This window comes from Aethalodelphis obliquidens, unplaced genomic scaffold (assembly GCF_003676395.1).
Source record: "Aethalodelphis obliquidens isolate GAN/ISIS:26980383/991018 unplaced genomic scaffold, ASM367639v1 scaffold18, whole genome shotgun sequence".
Taxonomy (NCBI): Eukaryota; Metazoa; Chordata; class Mammalia; order Artiodactyla; family Delphinidae; genus Aethalodelphis; species Aethalodelphis obliquidens.
In genome coordinates, this window is record NW_020837962.1 from 10075296 (window position 1) to 10098745 (window position 23450).

At 55.8% G+C, this 23450-nt stretch overlaps 1 protein-coding gene across 3 annotated transcripts; it reads left to right on the forward strand.

Moving 5' to 3' along the window:
• The first annotated feature begins 10331 nt into the window (after positions 1-10331).
• On the forward strand, positions 10332-23092 carry TFAP4 (transcription factor AP-4). 3 transcript variants are annotated; one of them, XM_027117549.1, is made up of 7 exons: positions 10332-11377; positions 18750-18915; positions 19026-19124; positions 19533-19703; positions 20307-20447; positions 21090-21245; positions 22058-23092. In XM_027117549.1, the coding sequence occupies exons 2-7, from the start codon at positions 18841-18843 to the stop codon at positions 22250-22252; spliced, it is 837 nt and encodes a 278-aa protein (XP_026973350.1). In that variant the 5' UTR covers positions 10332-11377; positions 18750-18840; the 3' UTR covers positions 22253-23092. The 3 variants fall into 3 exon arrangements, with proteins under 3 accessions (XP_026973350.1, XP_026973349.1, XP_026973351.1); XM_027117548.1 differs by having other exon boundaries at positions 10334-11436; XM_027117550.1 differs by lacking the exon at positions 10332-11377 and adding an exon at positions 16973-18147.
• Positions 23093-23450: the final 358 nt, after the last annotated feature.

Sequence of the window (23450 nt, forward strand, 5' to 3'; positions counted from 1 at the left end):
TTGCCTTCTTGGATTTGGCGCACAGCCCTGGGTCACCTGCCGGTAGACTTTGTTCCTTTTGCCTTCCTGGGAGCATGGCATGGTGGGTAATTGCTGTCAGACAAGCCCAGGTTCACTCTGGCTGTGTGGCTTTGGGCAAATTTCTGAACTTCTCTGAGCTTCTGTTTGCTCATCTGTGTTGGGGGGGGGCGGGTCACACACACACACCCGCCAAAACTCTGATACGGCGGGTGTGGGACTGACTAAGGGCAGGGAGATGAGGGGCTCCCGCGGTGCCCAGCACCTCGCACACACTTGGGAAGTTGAGGTCGGTCCTCACGGCAGAGGCAGGCTGGCAGCGGGCCCAGGGAGGGGGCGGGGAGATTTGTGTGTCTCCCTGCCTTTGGAGCAGTGGGAGGCTCCCATGACTCAGTTCTGCCCAGAGGAGGGGGAAGTCAAGGCCAGACCTCTGAGGACCGGCCCCGAGGGACCTCCCATCCTCCTCCCCACTCTGCCCTCTGCCTGTTTCCCCACCCAGTGCTTCCGGCAGTGCTGGGCAGGGCCCCACACATACATTCTCTACTGGTCGCCTGGGCACACCCTCTGTCCCTTCCCCAGATCTGCAGCCCCGACTTGCTGCTCCATGGCCCAAGGGCTCAGACGCTGACCATGATCATGGACCACCTTGAGTGGGTGCCACAGCCCCATGGCCTGAGGCAGGAGGGGCAGTGATGTGGAGGGGACGTGGGCCGAGGATGGGAGGGCCTCCTCTGGCCGCTGGAACCGAGCTGCAGGCTCCTGCCAGGGAAACCCTCTCTCCTTGCTGCTGCCGCGGTGGCTCAGCTTTTCCCAGCCCTGCCTCTCTCCTCCTGCTTCTCACATTTCAGCTTCTGAGTTACTGGCATCACAGCCTGCTGCCACTGCTGCTGTGGTCACTACACCAGACAGATGTTAACCCCCAGTGTGCTGGCGGGAGCAGCACAGCCGCAAATGGGTGCAAGGTCCAGAGGTGTTGAGGGAGGAGAAAGCCGTCTTGAAACTGTCCTTTGCACCAGTCAGGTTGCCCTCTGGAGAGCTTCTCTCACCTCCTTCCTCCCTGTCCGCCCAAACTTGAATCCAAAGCCTTCCCTGACCCCTAGGAGTTGCTCCTTCCCTTGGCTGTCTGGGCACTGACAGTCAACCACAGAACATGGGTTCCATATCACCGTGAACTTGACCTTGTCATTTCAGCAGACAGGGTTTTCTCCCTCCACATCCAGCAGCTCCCCTCTTGCACCTGGCCATACCTGGGCAGGGCCTGGCCACCAGAACCAGGGGAGCTCTCAGCCTGGAGGCTATTCTAGGGACAGCAGCACAGGCTGTTGAAGGAGCCAGGTGCTGGCACAGACTGGTCAGGTGACCTTGATAAGTCCCCAGGGTATAACAGGATTTAGGGGCCTGTAGTGAGGATAAAACGGGGAATGCAGGTAAAGCCGCCGGAGCAGCATCTGGCACACAGTGGCCCAGACCTCTCGTGCCCACATACACACATGCCTCCTGACATGCTAGGGTTCTGAGCTCCCCTCCTCAGGGAGAGCTACTCCCATTTCCTGGCAGCCTCCCCCCTCACAGCCCACCCAGGTCTGCTTTCTCATCAGAGAAGGCCTGTGTCCCTCCCCTGGCCTGGCTGGTCCCAGCCCACACTTTTCCATCCTCAAATGGGACTGGACGTCCCGCCTTGTCTCCCCGCCCCTGTCCACTCCTCCAGTGGGAGGAGAGCCCGCTGCCCAGAGGCACACTGGACAACCTCTAGAGCTCGGCAGCTCCCCAGCTGTCCTCATCCCGATTCCTCTCCTTCCTGCCTTTCTCCTGAACCCCAAATGCTCCCTCCTGGTTTCTCGTGGCGCCTCTGCTGACCCTTCGTCCTATCCAGCCACACCCCCTTGGTGCCTTGGCTGACTTACTCTCTTTTTATGTTGACCAGAGGCTCTGTCCTCCCCTTCCCCTGCACCCCTGGTTAAAGGGCCCAGGCTGGGCGTCATTAGGTCCCCCTTTACTGCTATGCTGTGCCCCAGGCTACTGGACTAACTGGTGGGATTGTTATAACCGCCTTGTCAGCTTACAATCAACTGAGGAAGTGGTCACTCAGCCATTTCTGTCTAAAACTGAAAGTCCAGCCAGGGTGGCCATTCGCTGAGTTGTTTTGGTTTTTGGTTTTTTTGCTTTTAGTTTTTTTGCCACACCCAGTGGCTTGCGGAATCTTAGTTCTCCGACCAGGGATTGAACCCGGCCACGGCAGTGGGAGTGCCGAGTCCTAACCACTGGACTGCTGGGGAATTCCCTCACTGAGTTTTTATACAACTCAGTGGGATGCACCCAATCGAAGCAGATGACCTGGTTCCTCCTTGTCCATGTGTTGAAAATCAGAGGGGCATTTCCCTGGGGGGACCCAAGACAGGGCGAGCTGGTGGAGGAAGAGGAGAGGAGAAGGCAGGAGCTCCCCCGTCATGGGCTGCAGTGTCAGGTCTGGAAACATGGGGTCAGGACTAAAGGGGGAAACGGGGGACACGCCACAGGTGGACTCCAGTCCCCTTTCCAAGAACTCCCTTATGAGCAAAGTGAACCAGATCGGGCTGTTAGAAGGAAGCGGGCATCCAGAGGTCAGGGCCTTTGGGCACCTTGACAAGCCTGGTGCCCCAGAATCTGCAGGGCCTTGGGGGTGTGGGGAGCTGGGCTGTCAGTCCTTCCACCCCAGTACCTGCCTTGGGTTCCCCCAATGTGCTCAGGCTCAGCTTGCACAAAAGCATCGTGTGTGCCAGGCTCCCCCTAGTGGTTGGGGGACCCCAGCCTTGTCGGCCCAGGAGTCTCCCTGTGACTAGGGTAAGAAAGGGGACCAGGGCATTGGGGGATATTGGGGTTTGCTCCAATCCACTGCAGAAGCGTCTGACCCCCATTCTGCCTTCCTGGGAGCATTCAGGATCCTCTCCCAGGCGGGGGCTTTTTGCTTCCATGGGGCCTCATCCCTGCTCCAATGGCTGGTATCCACAACCCCCCACCACCCTGCCCCCACCTCAAGCAGGCTGGGGTTCCCCATATGCACCAGATTATGCTGGAGCCTTAGAGGTCAACGGGGGCCCTAAAGGCCATCTGGTCCTTCTATCCACCACTCCTGGCATATTTGTTTAGAGGATAAAGCCTCAAATTAGGGTTGGGGCCCTAGGTTCTTCTTCAGGCTCCATCTCCAATTCTCTGTACATCCTGAGGGACGTTCCTTAACTTTCTGTGCTTCTCCTTCATGGTCCCCCCTCAATAGTAGCAGAATTCTCCAATGACCTTTGCCCTCGTATACTCCTCCCCCTTGAGTGTGGGCAGAACCTGTGACTATGGCATCACTCCCGTGATTAGGGTGTGTTATATGGCACAGTTGCCCTTGAGGTAGATTATCCAGGTGGGCCTGACCTAAGCACACAAGACCTTTAAAAGCAGAGTTTTCTCCAGCTGCTTGTGGAAGAGGAAATTAGAGAGATTCAAAGCGAGAGAGGGAATCAACATGTGGGACTCTCTCTCTTCCTCAGATGGTGGGGCCACGGGACAAGGTCCTGAGGATGGTCTTCAGGAGCTGACAGTCCACAAGACAACGGGACGTCAGTCCTACAGCTGCAAGGAACTGAATCCTGCCAACAAACAGTGACTTTGGAAGGGCATCCTAGCCCCTGATGAGATTGCAGCCCCGCTGACACCTCGATTTCACCCGGCAGGACTCTGAGCCGAGAGCCCAGCCGTGCCACACCTTGCGATGATAAACTGTGCTGTTTCAAGCCAATAAATTTATGGAAATTTGTTACACAGAAGCAGGAAATGAATACATCATCTGTCCAAGGAGAAGAACAGTATTCTTGACACACATGTAGGATAAAAGTTTAAAACTGAGAAAAATGCACCCCCCCTCCCAACGGGTGCTATGTAGAGTGGAAACCTGCCTCGGCCTCTGTGCTGACAGTCTTCCTGGCTGCAGTTTAAATCCACATTCTCAGGGTTCCCATCTCTCACCTGAACCTCCAACCAGCCTCAGAGGAAGGCAGGTGTGTTCTGAGAAGGGCAGTGCCGATCGCACCATCAGGGCAGCCAGATCCCACTTTGGCTGAAGAAAGAAGCTCTGGAACCCTCTGCTGTAGGGGATCCCTGTGATTTCTGGGGCTCCCGGGACTTCTGGACATCTTTAGGGTCAATAAAGCTGTTTTTAACCTAACAGCTTTATTTGGGCTTCCCTGGTGGCACAGTGGTTAAGAATCCTCCTGCCAATGCAGGGGACACGGGTCCCAGCCCTGGTCTGGAAAGATATCACATGCCACGGAGCAACTAAGCCCAGGCACCACAACTACTGAGCCTGCGCTCTAGAGCCCACGAGCCACAACTACTGAAGCCCTGCAAGCCTAGAGCCAGTGCTCCACAACAAGAGAAGCCAACACAATGAGAAGCCCCCGCACCGCAACGAAGAGTAGCTCCTGCTCGCTGCAACTAGAGAAAGCCAGCGCGCAGCAACGAAGACCCAGCGCAGCCAAAAACAAAAACAAACAAAAACCCCCAACATAACAGCTTTATTAGATATAATTCACATACCATATAATTCACCCATCTAAAGTGTAAAATTAAGTGGGGTTTTTTTTGTACAATCAATTTTGTAACCGTCACCACAATCAATTTGAGAACATTTTTATCACCCCCGAAAAGAAACCCCATACCCACTAGCACCCACTCCCCATTTCCCTCTGACTACCCCTCATTCCTTGGCAACCACTAGTCTACTTTCTACCTCTGTGGATTTGCCTATTCTGGACATTTTATAGAAACGGAATCATACAATATGTAGCCTTTTGTGTTTGGCTTCTTTCACTGAGCATCGTGTTGTCAAGGTTCATCCACGTTGTGCCACGTATTAGTACTTCATCTGTTTTTATCCTAAGTAATACTCCATTGGATGGATAGACCATGGTTTTTTGATAGACCAGTCATCAATAAAGCCTACTGCTGACTCTCATTCACTCCTCCCACCTGGAATTTGGGGGTGGGGTTGGGGGAAGGGGAGCAATGGGGAATTTTGGGGAGGGGGGCTGATTGGGCTTGGGTTTGACAACATAGAGGAAGGAAAGCTGGGTTTTCAGGTGTCCCAGGCCACACTGCTGTCCCCGGCTCTTTCCCCCAGGCCGAGCCAGCCCTTTCTCCACACCCGCTTTCCAAAGCAGTGTCTGATCAGGGTCTCCAGCCCCAGAGTCCTGCTGCAGGTGGGCCAGCTCTCTGCCAACTCAGTACATGATAATCTGCATTTCTAACACCGATCATCTACGGGCAGTTATTTGATGACAGTCTTCACAGAGACTCCCCTTTTAAAGGGCAAACTGTCTGCAGGCTGATTTTCACACCATCAGATCCTACCTGGGAGTGTCTTTACTGTAAAGGAGAGGAGCCCCACATTCAACAGAAAAGAACCTTACAACACGCCTGCTTCCTTTCACTGTGACAAGTTTTTGGGTTTTTTGCCTTTTTAAAAAAAATTTTTGGCTGCGCCACACAGCATATGAAATCTTAGTTCCCTGACCAGGGATCAAACCCATGCCCCCTACACTGGAAGGTGGATTCTTAACCACTGGGCTGCCAGGGAAGTCCCATCACTGTGACAAGTTTGAGCAGGGAAGGGGGAAAGCTTGGCTTCTCCTGTGTCCCTCTCCTGCACATCACCAAACCCTGTCATTCTCTCTGGGCCCACTCAGATGTCTCTGGCCACTGCCGCCCGTGGCAACTCAGTACCAGTGATAATAGGAAATAACACTTATTAATGCTACGACATGCCAGGCGTGTCAGCGACTTCTCGTGACAGCCTGCAAGCTATGTGCTATACGGTCTCTGTTTTACAGACCGGGAAGCTGAGTCAGGTCAAGGAACTCGCCCTCAGTCACCCTGTTAACACCTGGAGCTGGGGTTCGGGCAGAACCTAGATTCTGAATCACACTGCATGGCCTCAAGTCCTTTCTGGAAGTCTGTTGTCCGAAGAGCAGGGAGTGTGTGTAGACAGAGACAGAGGTCTGAGGACTGTGGCCCTGGGATATCTCGGATGCCAAGTAGAAAAGAACTTCAAGAAGTTCAGGTAGGAAACTCCGTGGTGGTCCAGTGGTTAGGATTCCGAGCTTCCACTGCTAGGGGCCTGGGTTTAATCCCTGCTTGGGGAACTAAAAAAAAAAAACGATCAGATACAGTGAAGACAGAAAACAGGGCTCCTTGGAGTCACCACTGAGAGCAATTTTCATGAAGTCCTGGCTCCGGATGGAGTGAGCAGGATGGGAGAGTGAGCATAAGTACCCACTTCTGGGACAGGGAATTTTGCAGTCAAGGAGAGCAGCATAAGAGTGGTAGCTGGAAGGGGATGTATGATTGTGCTTTTTTTTTTTGGCCGTGCGGAGGGGCTTGCGGGATCTTAGTTCCCAGACCAGGATCGAACCTGCGCCCTCGTCAGTGAAAGCGTGTCGTCTCAAACACTGGACCGCCAGGGAATTCCCTTTTGTTATTGTTTTTAAATGGGAATAAAGACAGCTTGTTCTCGGTGTGGGAACGACCCAGTAGAGGGCACGAGGTAAGGATGCGGGGGCTGGGTGGGTGGGGGGACAGCCGCTGGAGAGACATCTTTGAAGACTTCACATGGAAGGTTTCTCCGTGCATGGACAGAGTGCGGACACGCATCCAGACACAGGTTAGGAGGCAGATTTCCGGTACAAGGAGGGAGGCAGAGGCGGTGACCGGAGCCTTTGGGAGAGAGGGAGGATGGACCAGGGCAACATGAAGGAATCGCCAGCTGCACAAATGAGGATCTTGTTCTGGCATTTAAAAGTGAGATGGTGGGATTTCCTTTTCCCAGCGCTGTTCAGCTCCAGGGGGCAGGGCTGGGGCAAGGCAGGTGGGGGTTAGACTCACAAGGGAGCATGCATGCAAGATGATTATGTTGGTGGGCTGTGAAATCTAAGCTGGCAAAGGAGCAAAGTGAGAAGATAAGGGGCTTGCAGCACACCCCGGATCAATGGGGTCAGGCAAACTACAGCCCACGGCTCAAATCCAGCCCACTGACCATTTTTTTTATACTTAAAAGAAAAGGAAAATTTATTTATTTATTTGGCTGCACTGGGTCTTAGTTGCGGCACGCGGGATCTTTTTAGTTGTGGCATGTGAGATCTTTTAGTTGCGGCATGGGAGCTCTTAGTTGTGGCATGTGGGATCTAATTCCCTGACCAGGGATCAAACCTGGGCCCCCTGCATTGGGAGTGCAGAGTCTTAGCCACTGGACTACCAGGAAAGTCCCCCACTGACCATTTTTTAAAAACTTTTTTTATTGTGGTCAAAAACATATAAAATTTGCCATCTTAAAGTGCACAATTCAGTTGCATTAATTACATTCACAGTGTTGTGCAACAATCACCACTATTTCCAAAAGTTTCCATCACCCGAAACAGAAACTCCATACCCATTAAGCAATAAAGCTCCATCTCCCCTCCCCCCAGCCCTTGGTAACCTCTAATCTACTTTCTGTCTCAATGAATTTGCCTATTAGATATTTCACGTAAGTGGAATCATACAACATGTGACTTTTTATATCTGGCTTTTTTCACTTAGCATTGTGTTTTCAAGGTTCAGCCATGCTATAGTATATATCAGAACCTCATTCCTTTTTTAAAAAAATACTTATTATTCATTTATTTATTTGGTTGTGCCGGGTCTTAGTTGTGGCAGGCTCCTTAGTTGCGGCAGGGAAATCTTAGTTGCGGCATGCATGTGGGATCTAGTTCCCTGACCAGGGAAGGAACCCGGGACCCCTGCATTGGGAGCACGAAATCTTAACCACTGCACCACCAAGGAATTCCCTGGCGGTCCAGTGTTAACCACCACCACCACCTTGTTTGAATAGACATATTCAGATCTGAATAATATTCCCTTGTTTGAATAGACCACATTTTGTTTATCCATTTATCCATTGATGGACCCTGGGTTGTTTTCACCCTTGGCTATTGTGAATCATGCTGATGTGAATACTGGTATATGATCATCTGTTTGAGTCCTTGTTTTCATTCTTTTGGATGTGTACCTCGGAGTGGAATAGATGGAGCATATTGCAACCTCTGCCAGGTTTTGTATGGCTCATGAACTGAGAATGGTATGGTAGACAGAAAAATGACCTCCCCAAGATGTTCATGTCCTAATCTCTGGAACCTGTGAATAAGTTACCTTACATGGCAAAAGGGGCTTTGAAGATATAATTGAGTTAAGGATCTTGAGTTGGGGAAATTATTCTGGATTATCTGCTTGGGCCCAAGGTCATCATATAAGGGTGTGGGGGGGTCAGAGTCAGAGAAGGAGATGTGATGACCGAAGAAGTTGGAGTGATGCACTCTGAAGATGAAGGAAGCCAAGAAATGTGGGCAGGCTCTAGAAGCTGGAAAAGGTGAGGAAAGGGATTCTCCCCTAGAGCCTTCAGAAGGAGTGCAGCCCTGCTGACACCTTGATTTCAGACAAATACAACCCATTTGGACTTCTGACCTCCAGAGAATAATTTTTTTTTTAATTGGCTGCACTGCGCAGCTTTTGGGATCTTAGTTCCCTGACCAGGGATTGAACCCTGGCCCATGGCAGTGAAAGCACCGAGTCCTAACCACTGGACAACCAGGTAATTCCCTTGTGTTGTTTTAAGTCACTAAGTTTGTGGTAATTTGTTACAGTAGCAATAGGAAACTAACACAAATATTTTAAAAAAAATTTTATTGAAGTACAGTTGATTTACAATGAGTTAATTTTTGCTGTACAGCAAAGTGATTCAGTTATATATATATATTTCATATTCTTTTCCATTATGGTTTATCACAGGATATTGAATATAGTTCCCTGTGCTATACAGTAGGACCTTGTCGTTTATGCATCCTATATATAATAGTTTGCATCTCCTAATCCCAAACTCTCAGTCCTTCCTTCCCCACCCCTGCTCCTTTGGCAACCACAGGTCTGCTCTCTATGTCTGTGTGTTTCTGTTTCTTAGATATGGTCACTTGTGTCATATTTTAGATTCCACATGCAAATAACTTTTACACGCCCTTTATAGAAAAAGTTTGCTGACACCTAACTTAGAGCAAGAAGGTGAGGGGTAAAGTCAGGTACCAAGGATAAAGGGGATTTTGCTGAACACCCTTTGAGGGCTCCAGAGGGCACAGTGGACTGAATTAGGAGTTGGGAAGGGATCAGACTAAGGGGTGTACAGAGCCTCCTGGGAATGGAAAACGGCCTGGAGTCTGGGGACTTCTGGTGCTACTGCCGTGAAGCGGGTTAGCGGTGGGAGAGTGTTGGAGTGGGGCAGTGGGAGCAGTGATGATATTTCAGGCCTTGGGGCAGGAGCAGCTGAGCCAGGGGTGTGTGGGTTGGTGCATCTGAGACAGCAGAGGGCTGTAGATGAGAAGACGCCTTTGGCAGAAATGGGGAGGCCAGTCTGAGTGACAGTGTGCTCGCAGGAACTGGGCTCAGGCTGGGTCAAGGCATTTCTGTAGAAGACAGAGCAAAGGGTGGACACGCTTCTCCCAGCTCTCGTTCATTCATTCACCCAGGCACTGTGGATGCTGCTCAGTGTACACAGTTATGTGGCTCTGTATCCTATGTTGTCCCCAGATGTCATCCTTCCTGTCCCAACAGTGAAGCCTCCCAGGGACTGTGATGTTACACGGTCCGGGACCTGTACTTACAGAAGCAGCCTGACAGCTTACTTTAAGGATTGGAAAATATTCACGCAAAACTGCCAGGCATCTACAAGGTGCTCCGAATATCTAATAACCATAACATTTCCTAATAATAACAGTAATCCTTGTTATAAGTAGCAGTATTTCAATTAGGAGGCGCGATTTGGGCGGAACCTGGAAGGCGGATGGGATTGGGAAAGGCGGTGGGCAGGAGGGAGGACATTCCAAGGCAAGCGCGGTCTTCCTGAGCCAGGGGCCAACCTCCAGGAGCCAGGGGAGGGGACGCGGGAAGGGCGGACGGAACTCGCCGCCAAGGCGTCCCTCCCTTACCCGCTCCAGGCCTTCACCCCTAGTAGAGAGCGCACCCTGGCGGGGGAGCAAGTCTCGCACTGGCTTCGCCCTGAATGGGAAGATGCAGCCTTCGCCTGCCCGGGCCAAGCTAGGGCGTGCCGCCTGCTGTCCAGCCTCCCAGAGGAGGGGTAAAGCGAGGGGGCATAGGAGGCGACCCGGCAGCATCCACCAAACCTCCCAGCCGCGCTGGCAGCCCGCCTCCGGGGCCGCTGCTGTCCTGGCCCGCCTCCACCCTTCCCTCCCCGCTGGGGCCCCTGCTTCCTAAGGCAGCCCTGGGATCCGAGGCGCCCGGCGCGCCCCCCTTTGCCCTCCCCTCCCCGGCTCCGGGATTCCCAGGCTCCGGAACCCAGGCTGGGCGGGCAGTGGCGGGCAGCTAGGCAGGGAGCGAGTGAGGGAGGGGGCTGGCCGGCCTCTTAAGTCGGCCCCAAGTTACATGTGGGAAGTGGTGGCTATGACGCAAGTTTCCAGGGGGCCCTGGGCTCGGAGGGAGCGCGCCAGAGCAGCTCCTCTCTGTGCAGTTGCAACCGAAGAAGAAAAAAGCCCGGAGCAGCACCTCAGGCCGCCTTCGCCTTCGCCGGGCCCAGCTGCGCACCCCCGCCCCCCGACGGCCGCCAAGCGCGCAGACCCTGCACGGAGCAGTCCCCGCCGGACCCCGGGCGCGCGGACTGGGTTTCCTCGCTGTGGCTGGCTTTTTTTTTTTTTTTTTTGCTACGCTTGCCAACCTGTCAGCTGATGGACCTCATCACCCATAGTGGCGCATGTAGCTCGGCCGCAGCTCGCTCCATTCACGCCGCGCCCTTCAAGCCCGCCCGCGGCCCCCGCACCCGGAACTCGTGGGGAGGCGCGCAGACCCTGGCTACCACTCGCCCCCAGGGGCCAGCACCCCTCTCGCCCGGGCCTCGCGCCGCCCTGGGGGGCGCTGCAAATAGTCCTTTGTTTACATGCAATTCCTTACTCCGCGGAAGGAGGCCGGGGGAGTGCTGAGTTTTCACCAGCTGTTTCCCGCCTTGAAACAGACATCTGATCAGCTGCAAACACACACACACACACACACACACACACACACACACACACATACACACGCCCGGGGAGGCAGGCCGGAGAGACCTCCCTCCCGCCCCTCCCGCCCGCCTCCCTCCCCTCGCCGCCGCCGCAGCCAGCATCTGGGACCGGCCGATTCTGCACCTCCGTCCGGCGCTGCTCTTTGATTCGGATTTCCATCTTGTATTCTCCGGCTGACCGCGGGACCTGGCTCGTGCAGAGGAGGGGGGCCGATCGCTATGGAGTATTTCATGGTGCCCACTCAGAAGGTGCCCTCTTTGCAACATTTCAGGAAAACAGAGAAAGAAGTGATAGGAGGGCTCTGTAGGTGTGTACTCCTCCTCCCCCTCACCCCCTTCCCACGATTGCAGCCCCCGGCTAGTCCGCCTCGGCAGGCGCGCGTGTGCGCACGCATGGCCCGCGCCGCGGACCCTCTCGCCTTTCTTAGCCGCGGGGGTGGCTGCAGCCCTGCGCGCCAGGCTCGGGCCGCTCGGGGACCCTCCTCCCTCTGAACGTGGGGGCCTCCAGCGGCCCCGGTCACTTTTGTCCACTGCAGGCGGGCGAGTCGCGACGTTTGTAAATTGCAAACAGACCCACGTGGTTCTGCAGCAGTCCCGGCCATGCTTGGTGCTGGTGGCTTTCCCCCCCCTCGCTTCCTCCTCCCCCCTCCTGCGGCGGCTTCCTTCCTCTCCCTCCTTCATCGCTCTCTCTGGGCGCCCCCTGCAAGGGGGTCTGGGGGGCCGGGGGCGCGCGTGGGGCCGCGGCGCGGACGGCTACAATGCAGCTAAGCCGCGGCTCCAAGCGCGGGGGGGGCGGGCGGGGAGCCGGGTGGTGTGAGTGTTTGCAGGGAGCGGCTGCAGCGGGGTCGGGGGGGCGTGCTGGAGTCGGGGTGCGGGAGTGGGCGGGACCCGAGGGGCCGGCGCGGCCCTCCGGGAGCGCCGTGGACCCGGGCACGTTGGCGGCCACTCGCTAGCTTGCCGCCCGCGCCCGGGCGCTGTTTACTAGCGAGGCCTGGACGTGACTCTGCAGCCCTCTTGGAGTAGGCGGACCTCAGCGCGCCGCCTCGCGGGAGCAGTAGTTCTCCGTGCCGCGTCGGTGCGGCATTGTGGGAGTTGTAGGCGTGCCTGGGCCACGCTTTACCCGCACAAAGCTCTGACCCCGCGGGCGGGGTGGGCGAGGCAGGCCGGGTGCGGGGCTTTTGGGGGGAGGGGCATCAGAGGTCGCCCCTAGCCTCACCAGGCCGCTGCCCGCCGCACGTGGCTCTCCGCTGCAAACTTTCTGATCTCGTGCCCCTCCCCCCAGCCATAAACCGAAAGCGTCCGGTTGCCCGGCAGGCTGGGTGGGTGGGTAGATGGGTGGTCCGAGATCCGTGGCCTTCCTCAGGAGGCACTTTCTTAGTTTGGCCCGGGTTGCTCCAGATATACCCTTTACCGAAGAGTTATGGGTTAGCGGAATCGCCCTGAACAGTTGTTAAAATGCACACGCCCGCAATTCCGATCGCTAGGAGAAGGGCCTGGGCATCTGCATATTGAACACAACCTGCGGGACGGCGATACTGCGTGGGTTGTTCTCTGCGGGTCCAAGTTTGGGACCTGTGGCCCTTTTCCTGCCGTGCTACTTTAGGAGCGAAATGGCTCCCCAGGGCTGGGGCCACGTGCTCTGCGGTCCTGGGCAGGCAAGGCGGGGATTGAGGGAGGAGGAGCCGCAGGCGGTGTGGCCCAGGCTGGTCGACACCAGGGGCTGCAGAAACCAGGTTGGGGGAAGGTTGCTGCACACGTATACACCCCCAACACCCCCCACCCACCCCCACCTCCCGCACACACCAGGGCTCCCACCTTAACTACTCTTAAGTTCAAGGTGGTGGGCAGTCAGCAGCACCACCCTGAGTGTTGGCCCTTCCCTAAAGACCACCTGGAGGGCTTAGCTGTAATAAGTGGAAAGAAAAAAAATTCTGGAGCACATAATGCATTGTAGGGATTCGTTTTGCGAGATTTTTCTCACTGAATTGTCACAATCTTCCCCTGAGTAAAGTGGCTTTATGATTTCTGTGTGGGTGGAGGATAGGTTTGGGAAGGAACAGGTAGGGCAAGTGGTGGGGCCGGGACTTGAACTCTGATCCCAGAGCCCTGCTCTTACCCTGAGCTGCTGATTGCTCAGAGGGTGCCTGGGCAGTAAGGAGGTGGGTTGAGCTGCCCCAGATGCTGGAGTGGACATTCTGGGCCTGATCCCAGGCAGGCTTGGTACCATAGGACCCTCTGGTTGCCAGGCCTGGGCCTTGGCCGCGTTCTCTCTCGGCCCCCTAGGACTCCAGCTTGACCTGTTCCTCTTCCAAGCCCTCCTTCAGAGGAGTCCAGCAGTCCCTTAGGGACCAAGTGCCCCAGGGTTGGGCACGGGGACTACTCAGCTTGTCCAGCTGTGAGACAGTTGTCAGCCCATGCACTGGGTGTGGATTTGGGGCCTCTGGGTTTTTTCATTTTCAGGAGGAGCTGCCTGGTGAGGTAGGATTGAGTGTGGGTTGGGTGGGGCCTTCTGGCCGGATATACTCGCTTCTCAGGCTGGTGGACTTTGCTTCATCCCTCAGTGACTAGCAGGGCTCCCTGCTTCTCTCCTCAGTCTCCCCGAGGGGACACTACCATACAGCGGGAGGCCGTACCCGACAGCGGCACGCACATAAGCTGTGTGGTTTTGGACATGTTGCCTAACTGCTCTCAGCCTACCGTAAAATGGAGCACCTGTGAAGTTTGGCCATGTGTGTGGAAAGTGCCTGGTAGCTATTAAGTGGCACTCAGATTCTTAGAAGCAGGAGCATGGTGGTGTTAAAGAGTTTACCTACTGCCTGCCATAGGGGGGAAAGAGACCATCTCTCCTCAGAAGGAGTTAGAGAACAATTAGGGACTTTGGAGTGTGTTGGGTCCCTGATCTGGTATTTACGAGGAACCTACTTCGTGCTGGGATTGAGGACACCACAATGAACGAGAACTTGCTCCTGTTCTAAGAGCTGGAAGTCTCATGGTGCTACAGGACAAGTCAGTTTCCTTAGAGCCATGGGTTCTCCTGGGATCCTGGGTACAAACTCTGAAAAAACAAGGCATCCTGTTATCCTCAGTCTGTCTCCCTTATTTTTTTTCCTCCATTTCTTTTAAACTTCACCACGACCCTATGAAGTAAGGCAGTATTCCCCTGTTTTATAGATGGGGAAACTGAGGCTTTGAGAGACTAAGTGGCTAAGCTTGGGGTTCCACAGTTAGTAAGTGGCAGGGCTGGAGTTTCCACTTGAACCCAGTTCAGGGCTCCCTCTGAGGGGCTGGAGAAGCTGTGGGAAGGGGGTGTTTCTGATGGGAACAACCTGGACGTGGTTTGTTCTGGGACTGAGGGCAGGGTGTATGGATAGAAGCAGTGGGGATGGGCGAGGGCCCTGGGCTGCTTCAGTACCTGCTGCAGAGAGAAGGATGGGGGCCTTGGGCATCCTTGATGAGAGGGTCGTCTTCCTCCTGTCTTCCTTTTGGGGTATGGGAGAAACCCTGTGTGGGTTTTCCCATCTCTGACTGTGTAGATATTGAGTGGTGGGTGTGTGAGTGACTTCGGGGCAGTGTGAAATGAGAGATCTCAGTGGCTAATTTGAGGCTGGAGCTGGGCAGGGGTGTGTGGGGATTAGGGGATACCAGTTTGCCCTTGGGCTAGGCAGGAGGAACAGGTACAGATCTGGATCTAGAATTGAAGAGCCGGCTTCCTGCCCTTGAGCCTCTGGTTGGGATGTGGGCATTATTCCGGGGGATGTCTTGGGGGCACCCAGGTAGAGGGGGTGGCAGCTCTGGTCTTGGCACTGGAGGCTGGTATGCAAACAGTTACTTGGCCATTGGCTGCCCAGCCCCAGGAGACTGGCTTGCTGAGGCTCTCAGGGAGCGAGACAAGTAAGAGAGAGCATCTGTGGACCAGGCCTCACTGCTCACCTGGGTGGGTCTGAAGTTGATGTGAAGGAGGTGGAGGACCTTACAATTACTGTAAATCATGTTTACTTCTGTAAAACTCAGAAAGAAATGTAAGAAACTTTCAGGCGTTTGCAGAAAAATCCACTTTATCTAGTAGAGTAGCAGCTAGAAATGGTAATTAGCCATCCTGTATAGGAACCCCTGGATGGCCATGATTCCACTCATCAGAACCCCTGGTTAGTCTGCATTCTATTAAAGAAACTTCCAGGGCTATTTAGGTGAGTTGGCCTTGGTGGCAGCCTAAGTCCCTATGAGGAACTGTGGCTTTGGGGTGAAGTCTGTTTTCTGGGACTTAAGTCTGTACTAGGTTAACCAGCAGCTGGTTCCTGAACCAGGAGGCTGGGCTGATGGACTTGGTGGTAAAGCGGACAGGATAGAACATTCGGAAGAGCTAGGATGAGGAGGCCCTTTCTCCCTGCCTGGACGCCAGGCCCCTTCCTTCTGGGAACTTCTGGGCTGAGGCCTTCAGGCCTGGGGCCCTGTGGTCTCCTTTGGTGTCTCCCAAGCTCGTGGGCATCCTGGAGAGAAGGGAGGGGCTGAACGTTGGCTTCCCTGGGCTGAGGTTTCATGGGCAGATGAGCTGGCTGGTGGGGCTGCGGCAGTGGTGGGGGGCAGTGGGTGTTGAGTTCTGGCTTCAGCCTGGGGAGTTGGTGGGAATTGGGGGCTGGGAAGTGCAGGAGGTGCGTTGCAGCTGTACCCTGCTATGCCCGCTCTCATGGTGTGATCTTGGGCAAGTCACTTCACTTCTGGGCCTCGTCCTGTCCCACCATTTGTCAGGAGGGCCAGGGCGCTGCCTCTTGAGGCCACACACAGGGCTCTGGGAAGCAGGGTTATGTGTGAGCCCTCAGTAGAGGGTGCCACCCCTGGGTGGCAGAGGAGAGCATTCGTTTTGGCTCCTGCAGGTGCCTGTGGTGCCCTGGTGTGGCTGCCTGACCTTGGACATGTGACTTCCCCTCCCCAAACCCTAGATTCCTCATTGCCACGCAGCCACCCAACTGGGTGTCCATGGTAGTCAGAGAGGGAAAAATATAAAAAGTTCTGTGAGTGATAGTAAGAGCTAACCTGATGGCAGTGCACACCCATGCTCAATCCTTTCTACAGGGGTGACTGTCACCTGTCTCTCGGGGTGTCCGGCTCTGAGGGATGGTGCAGAGCCCACTCTGCCCTGTGGGTAAGAGCAGGGCTCTGGGATCAGGTTTCAAGTCCCAGCCCCAGCACTTACTGTAGCTGTTCCTTTCCCAAGCGTCAGTGTCCTCATGCCATAAGGCCGCTTAACTCAGAGGAAGATTGAGATGGTTCAGTGAGAAAATTCCAGCAAAGTGAGTCCTTAGCACATTACGTTAAGAACTCAAGACTTTTTTATATTTTATTTTATTTTATTCTTTTGGCCATGTCCCTTGGCTTGTAGGATATTAGTTCCCCAACCAGGGATTGAACCCCAGCCCACCAAATGAAAATGCCAAGTCCTAACCACAAGACCACCAGGTTAAAACAGTAACTCTATTGCTAGGGTCTCCAGGTGGGCCTTCTGGAAGGGCCAGCACTCAGGGTGACCCAGGGCTGGAGGTGGGTCTCCTTTTTGACCCCTTACCACTCTGGTCAGCTCTGGCCTGTGGGCATCACCAGGGAGTACCCAGGGGTGGGATAAGTGGGGGGGTGGGGCGGTCTCTCCCTGTATCTCCCCAGGGCAGGGATGGGGAAGCTCCCAGACAGATCTCAGTCACTCAGTGGCTTGGCTTCCTAAGGATATTTCTCCCTGTGTCTTTACAGTTTTTTTTTTTTTTTTTTGGCTGTGCTGTGTGGCATGTGGGATCCTAGTTCCCCGACCAGGGATCAAACCCGTGCCCCGTGCAGTGGAAGTGCAGAGTCTCAACCACTGGACCACGAGGGAAGTCCCCCCTCCCCATGTCTTTAATCCACCTGCCACAGAGGGTCTGGAGGGCACTGCCAGACCCAGGAGCCTGGACTCAGTTCTGATCCACCCCCAACCCCCGCACCCCCACCCCACCCCGCCTGCAAAGGGGTAGGCAAGCCACTGTGTATCAGGTCTCTGACCTGCATCCTCCCCTTTTCACCATCACCCCCACTGTAGGGGCAGGGAAACTGACAGAAGGGAGGTGCCCCTGGCTCAGAAGTGGGGGAGCCAGATGCCCAGCTGTCTGACCCTAAAATTGTGTCCCTCCCACTCTGAGCCCTAAGTCTCATTTGTAAATAGGGGTCGTCGGCCACCTTTCCAGTGCTGTGAGGGAACTGTATCTTGGGGAGGGTCCCAGGGAGATGCTGGGGGTGCTGGTGGAGGACAGGGCTTCAGACACCCAGCAGCGGCTCATGTGGACCCTGCTCCCAGCCCACCCCCAGCGGACCACCCTCTCTGTGGGGAGAGGAGGCAGAGACCCAGGAGGGGGCAAGAGCGAGTTTAGGGTCCCTCAGGGAGCTGAGGGGCACAGGTGGGGCAGGCCGGGGGGCCAGCAAGGCCTTGGTTGTATCTAGCTGTTACAGATGTGTTCCTCTCCTAGGTTTCCAAGCAAACTCCTTTTTGCCTAGGGATGGGCATGGGGGCCTGGGCACCTACCTCTTTGAGCCCAGGCTCCCCCACCAATGGAACAAGGCTGCCCAGAATCCTTTCCCCATTCTCCTAGACCCAGAGGTGTGAGCTCTCTTGGCCCAGGCCTGGACCAGGTCACCCCAGGAGGGCCCCTCAGGAAGAAGCCAGGGCTGTGGCTTTGGGTGGGGCTGGTGGCCTCTTCTGGGAGCCCAGCATCTGGAAGCCATCAGTTCAGGGGCGGGGGAGTTGCAGGAGAGGGCCTGGAAGGGGAGCATGCCTCCTCCAGGCCACACACAGGCCCACCTCTCGGGAGCAGTGGCGTTAGGCCCACAGGCCCTGCTGCCCTCTCTGCCTCCTGCCAATGCCTCTCGGCAGGCAGCCTCGCCCCCTACCGCTCGCTGCCTTCTCTCTCACCCCACTGGCTGCCGCTCCTGCAAGATGCAATCACATAATATGCAATAACATCGCCTACTGCATGCTGGGAGCCTCGATTCTCTGGCACAGGGTGGGCTTGCCTTTTGGGATGGGTGGGCTTCAGGGAGAACTGTCCCCAGGGGAGGTTGGCCGGGTCCTCTTCCTGGAGTGAGTGGTACCTGTCTTGTCTTTGAAGCCTTAGCTCAGGGTCTGGGTCCAGGCTGGGGGCTTACGTAGTAGCTTGTGGCTGTGGGGGTGGGAAGGGAGGAGGGACATCTCCCTCAGTCCTCAAGCCTGCGACCTTGAAGGAGGGGGTCTAGGTGCATAGCAAGGAGCTCAGAGGTGTCCCAAGAGCAGGTGTCTCTGATTATCACCTGAGGCCACCTGTATCAGAATCACAGGGATTCTTAGCCATGTGGGTTTCTGGGCCCCACTCAGACCTGCTGGCCAGACACTGGGCTCGGGACCTGGGGTCTGCATGCTTATTTTGACACCCAGGCATCCCAGAGCACGCTACTCCATCAGCCCCCGATCTACTGGGGGTGTAAGCATCAGACAGAGCTGGTATCTTCTGTAGTGGGAGGGATGCCTGTTACACTTAGGCCCCTCTGGAGATGAATTGTAAAGGCAGGGGCCACTGGGGGCAGGGCATGGAGGGCGCCCAGCCTGAGCCTGGCCCTGTCCTCCCCGCAGCCTTGCCAACATTCCATTGACCCCTGAGACTCAGCGGGACCAGGAGCGGCGGATTCGGCGGGAGATTGCTAACAGCAACGAGCGGAGGCGCATGCAGAGCATCAACGCGGGGTTCCAGTCCCTCAAGACCCTCATCCCCCACACAGATGGAGAGAAGCTCAGCAAGGTGGGCAAGTGCCAGGAGGACTTCCTGGAGGAGGTGGTGGGCTGGAGCAGGGAGATTCGGAAAACACTGTCAGCCAGGTTCCCTGATTTGTCTGTCCCTCCTGCCCTCAGGCAGCCATTCTCCAGCAAACGGCTGAATACATCTTCTCCCTGGAGCAGGAGAAGACCAGGCTTCTGCAGCAGAACACACAGCTCAAGCGCTTTATCCAGGTAGCGCCCTGCCCTCCTCCTGGCTCCCTCTCACTGACATGGGTGTGTCTGGGCCCAACCACTGGCTTGGGACTGTGATGTGGCTGTGGGTCCCTTCTTCCCCACTGACCTGCCTACTTCTGGCACTTGCGTTCCTGCCCAGGCCCTGATTTAGCCAGGGTCAAGTGCAGTGGAGTGGGCTCTGGAAGGAACTGGGTGACTTTTGGGAAGCAAGTGCATTCTGCCTCCTTTCCCAGCCTTGGCTGTCTGGTGGATTTGCACACTGGGGCTCCCCAGTGCCGGTGCACCTGGGTTTGACAGCTTTGGGGGGCTGTGATGGAGCTTCCCACCCCCACTCCCGGTGGTGGTGGTGGTGGTGGTGGTGTATGCAGTGTCACAGCACACTCACCGACCCCTTGGGGTCCTCAGGAGCTGAGCGGCTCATCCCCCAAGCGGCGGCGGGCAGAGGACAAGGACGAGGGCATCGGCTCGCCAGACATCTGGGAAGATGAGAAGGCGGAGGACCTGCGGCGGGAGATGATCGAGCTGCGGCAGCAGCTGGACAAGGAGCGCTCGGTGCGCATGATGCTGGAGGAGCAGGTGAGGCAGGTGGGCGGGCAGGTGGGGGATGCTGTCCAGCTCTCTTCCTTTTCTCCTGTTATTTACGGGAGCTCCTGCTTTGTGCCAGGCCTAGGAGAGGGGTGTCCAGTGGGGAGCAAACCAGACAGGTCCCAGTCCTTGGGGGTCACCGTCTGCCTGGGGAGAGATGAGTCAATGGCTCTCACATCGTAATTATGCAGCTGTGATAAAGGCCACACCGGATGGGTGGGCATCAGGAGGGGGACCTGGTCTGGTTCCAGATGGGCCGCCCCATAGCTTCTCTGTGGAAGTGACCTGAGCCGAGGGTGGGAGGGCGAGTCTCACCGCTGACCAGGCAGAGAGGGGAGAAGGGTGCTCCAGGCAGAGAGAACAGCATGGGCAAAGGCCTGGGGCTGGAGGCAGGCAGGGAGGGAGCATGGCATGAGGGGGGCTGCACGGGAGGGGAGCAGAGTCAGGGCAGGCCTGGTTGGCTACGGTCAGGACTTTGGTCTCCACCCCGAGGGTGGCAGGGAGGCAAACCTCAGCAGTCTGTGGGCCCTGAGCTGGGGGAGGCGCCAGGGTGTGGCCTGGGTCCTACCCCTGAGCCTGCCGTTCCACCCTCAGGTGCGCTCGCTGGAGGCCCACATGTACCCGGAAAAGCTCAAGGTGATCGCACAGCAGGTGCAGCTGCAACAGCAGCAGGAGCAGGTGCGGCTGCTGCACCAGGAGAAGCTGGAGCGGGAACAGCAGCACCTGCGGACCCAGGTGAGCAGGAGGTGCCTGGAGGGGCAGTTTGGGCCTGGGCCTGGGCCAGGGCTCTCAGACTCAATGTTGGTGCCTCTGGGGGTCTAGCAGGGTGGACCCCGGGCCTAAATCATGGTAATGCAGATGTTCCTGGCTTCCAGGTGTCTTGCATACATTATTCCATTGAATCCTTGTTGTAGCCCTTTGAGGCCTGAGCTGTTATTACTCCTATTTACTGATAAGGAACTGGAGGCACAGAAAAGTTCAGTAACACACCCAGTATCCTCAGCAGTTTGGGGCAAGGATTTGGACCCTGGCCATCTAAATTTAGTCTGAACTCCCGACCACCACTGTATTTGTTAGATGTGAAGTGCTGGCTTGGCTCTGGAGAGGGAAGGGCCATGCAGTCTTAGACAGCCTAAAGCCCCTCTCCAGGCCACGTTTTCTTCATTCTTAAAATAAGAGGGGTGGGAGGGGTCACAAACTGGACAGCCCCCAGCGAGTGAAGGAGGCCGATGGGCTGGGGTGATCGGTGGAGGCTCTCCAGGAAGTGGGCAGAGGGAGATGGTTTTGGAGGGCCGTCCCACACCCTCTGTGGCGGACAGAAGGGAAGGGGCAGCTCCCAGAACCTTCGTAGAAAGACTGAGGGCCTCTGTCTTGCAGCTTCTGCCCACTCCAGCCCCTACCCACCACCCCACGGTGATCGTGCCGGCGCCAGCGCCCCCTCCCTCCCACCACATCAATGTTGTCACCATGGGCCCCTCCTCGGTCATCAACTCTGTTTCAACATCCCGGCAAAATCTGGACACCATTGTGCAGGTACCTGGCTTGGGGAGGGGGCAACGCGTGGGGGGTCGTCCTCTGGGAATGGGCCCTTTGTGGGGAGATAAGAAAGTGGGCGACTGGCGGGGATTGAGACAGAGCTTGAGCTTTGTGGGGAGGAAGTCTGGAAGCCAGATGGGTCTCCATCTCTGCATCTGGGGTGAGGGGCAGAGAGGGGGGACTGGATGGCCCGGAAGACCCCATTCCTTCTCTCCACGTGGCATTTGCTGAGGGGGGTCCTTTGTTCCCGGAGCCCCTGCTTTCAGAGTTCCTGCATCCAGCTCTTGGGTTGGTCCAGGACCTGGGATGGGGGTGGAGGGGGCAGTGACCGGTTGGGTGGCAGTGAAGCCTGGCTTCACTGTCAGCTCTGAAGGTCGAACCTGAAGTCACTATTGTGCCCAGCCTGGGGCAGAGACCTCTTGGGAGGCCTAACAACATTGCAAAGAAACAATTAACCCAAAACGCCCAAACAGAATAAAGGCCATCAACCCCTGGAAATTGAGTTGCACGTAAACCCGAAAAATTGAATAATAAAATTTATAACAGAGACCTTCCATAAGCCAACAGGCAGGCTTTGAAATATATAAGTGAGCGTAAGAAGCTTGTGACTTCACGCAGCTGGGCACTGTCTCCCCTCCAAGTCTTTTTCAGCTCAGCAGAGGGCTTCTGAAGTTTTTCTCCTGACTCTGGCAGGCTGCCCCTGCTTTGCCAGGCTTGCTTCTGGACCTTTCTGGGGGGAGGTGTGGGTGGTGGGGGAGATGGTGGCTGTCCACATGGCCCCGCCATCCTCATGGCAGCTTCTCCGCCAGGCGATTCAGCACATCGAGGGCACCCAGGAAAGGCAGGAGCAGGAGGAGGAGCAGCGTCGAGCCGTCATCGTGAAGCCGGTCCGCAACTGCCCCGAGGCCCACGCCTCCGACACCGCCTCCGATTCGGAGGCCTCGGACAGCGACGCCATGGACCAGAGCCGGGAGGAGCCAGTGGGGAACGGGGGTCTTCCCTGACCACCCCCCAGCCCTCCTCTCCCTTCTGGGGGCTGGAGGGGGCGGGGCAGCAACTGGGAGACATGAGGGTGAACGAGTGAGGAATTTTTACAAAATTACGGCATCATTTGGGTCTCTTTTATGACCTCTTTTTCAATACTGTAAATCGACCTTTGAGTGAAGCCACCCAACCCAAGGTCCGGGGCTGGGGCGGCAGGAGCGCGTGGCAGCACCGGGACACCTGGGGCTGGGCCTCGGCCCCGGAGGCTGGGGAAGCGGACATGGAGGTGCCTGGCCTCTCTCGCCAAAAAGCATTTTTTCATTGAAACATGTTTTTAAGAACAGGGAAAATCAAACAAAACCCCAAGGTATTTCTGCCCTCCCCAGAGCCAGCCCTATGACCGTCAGTTTTTAATTCCCCCTTCCCTCCTCTTTTTGGTGTTCTTTCTCCTTTAAGCACTTACACGGGTTGGGGGTCTGGCTGGGTCGGGGCTCTCGGGGTCCGGGGGTCTCCGTTGCTTCTCGGTTGGGGTTTGCTGCTGCCCTTCTTCCCTCCCCTCCCTGTCTCAGCACTAGGAATCGCCACTCTCCACCACTGTCCGGCCCCCACCTCTCCCTCCAGGTTTCCCATCTTCCACCCCAAAAAAGTCTTTGTCTTTCTCTTTTTGTTTTGTTTGTTGTTGGTTCTTTTTTGGTTTTAGTTTTGTTTTTGTTTTGTTTTGTTTTGTTTTTTTTTACAATTTTGAGGTCTTTGTGTTCAAGGAGAAGCTATTATATTTTGTTAAGAAAGTGGGGGGAAAAAACCAAGAGGCCACCGTGCCTTTATAAAGAAACAAAATAAAGTTTGTACTTTGTTTTTTAGATTCTGTGTCTCCTGGATGTGTGCTGTCATGAGGAGCTGGCGAAGGCTTCCTGGGGTAGCGTAGGGGGTGTTCTCTGGGCCCACTGGAGGGGATTGGATGTGGGTGAGTGTGATGACTCCCCCAACTTATGTGTGGTGTTATGATGAGAAATTGGCGTCCTTAGATTCCCTGGGTTTACTCTGGGGATTCTGCAAAGATGGGAGATGGTGTTGGGGCTGAGGTGAGTGGCTCCCAACTCCTCCTTGGTGGGAGGCAAGGAGAGAATGAACAACCAAGCCATAGGTTCCTGTCTCCTAGAGAAAGGACACAAGATGCTCAGTGGTCCTGATTGATCCCTAGGCTTTGCAACTTCCTCA

Excerpts from the sequence above, each read along its gene's own strand:
- TFAP4 (XM_027117548.1), top strand. The coding sequence starts at position 11,348 with ATGGAGTATTTCATGGTGCCCACTCAGAAGGTGCCCTCTTTGCAACAT. Across the intron at positions 11,437-18,749 it reads GTGATAGGAGGGCTCTGTAG|CCTTGCCAACATTCCATTGA; the intron begins GTGTGTACTCCT and ends TCCTCCCCGCAG. Across the intron at positions 18,916-19,025 it reads ATGGAGAGAAGCTCAGCAAG|GCAGCCATTCTCCAGCAAAC; the intron begins GTGGGCAAGTGC and ends TCCTGCCCTCAG.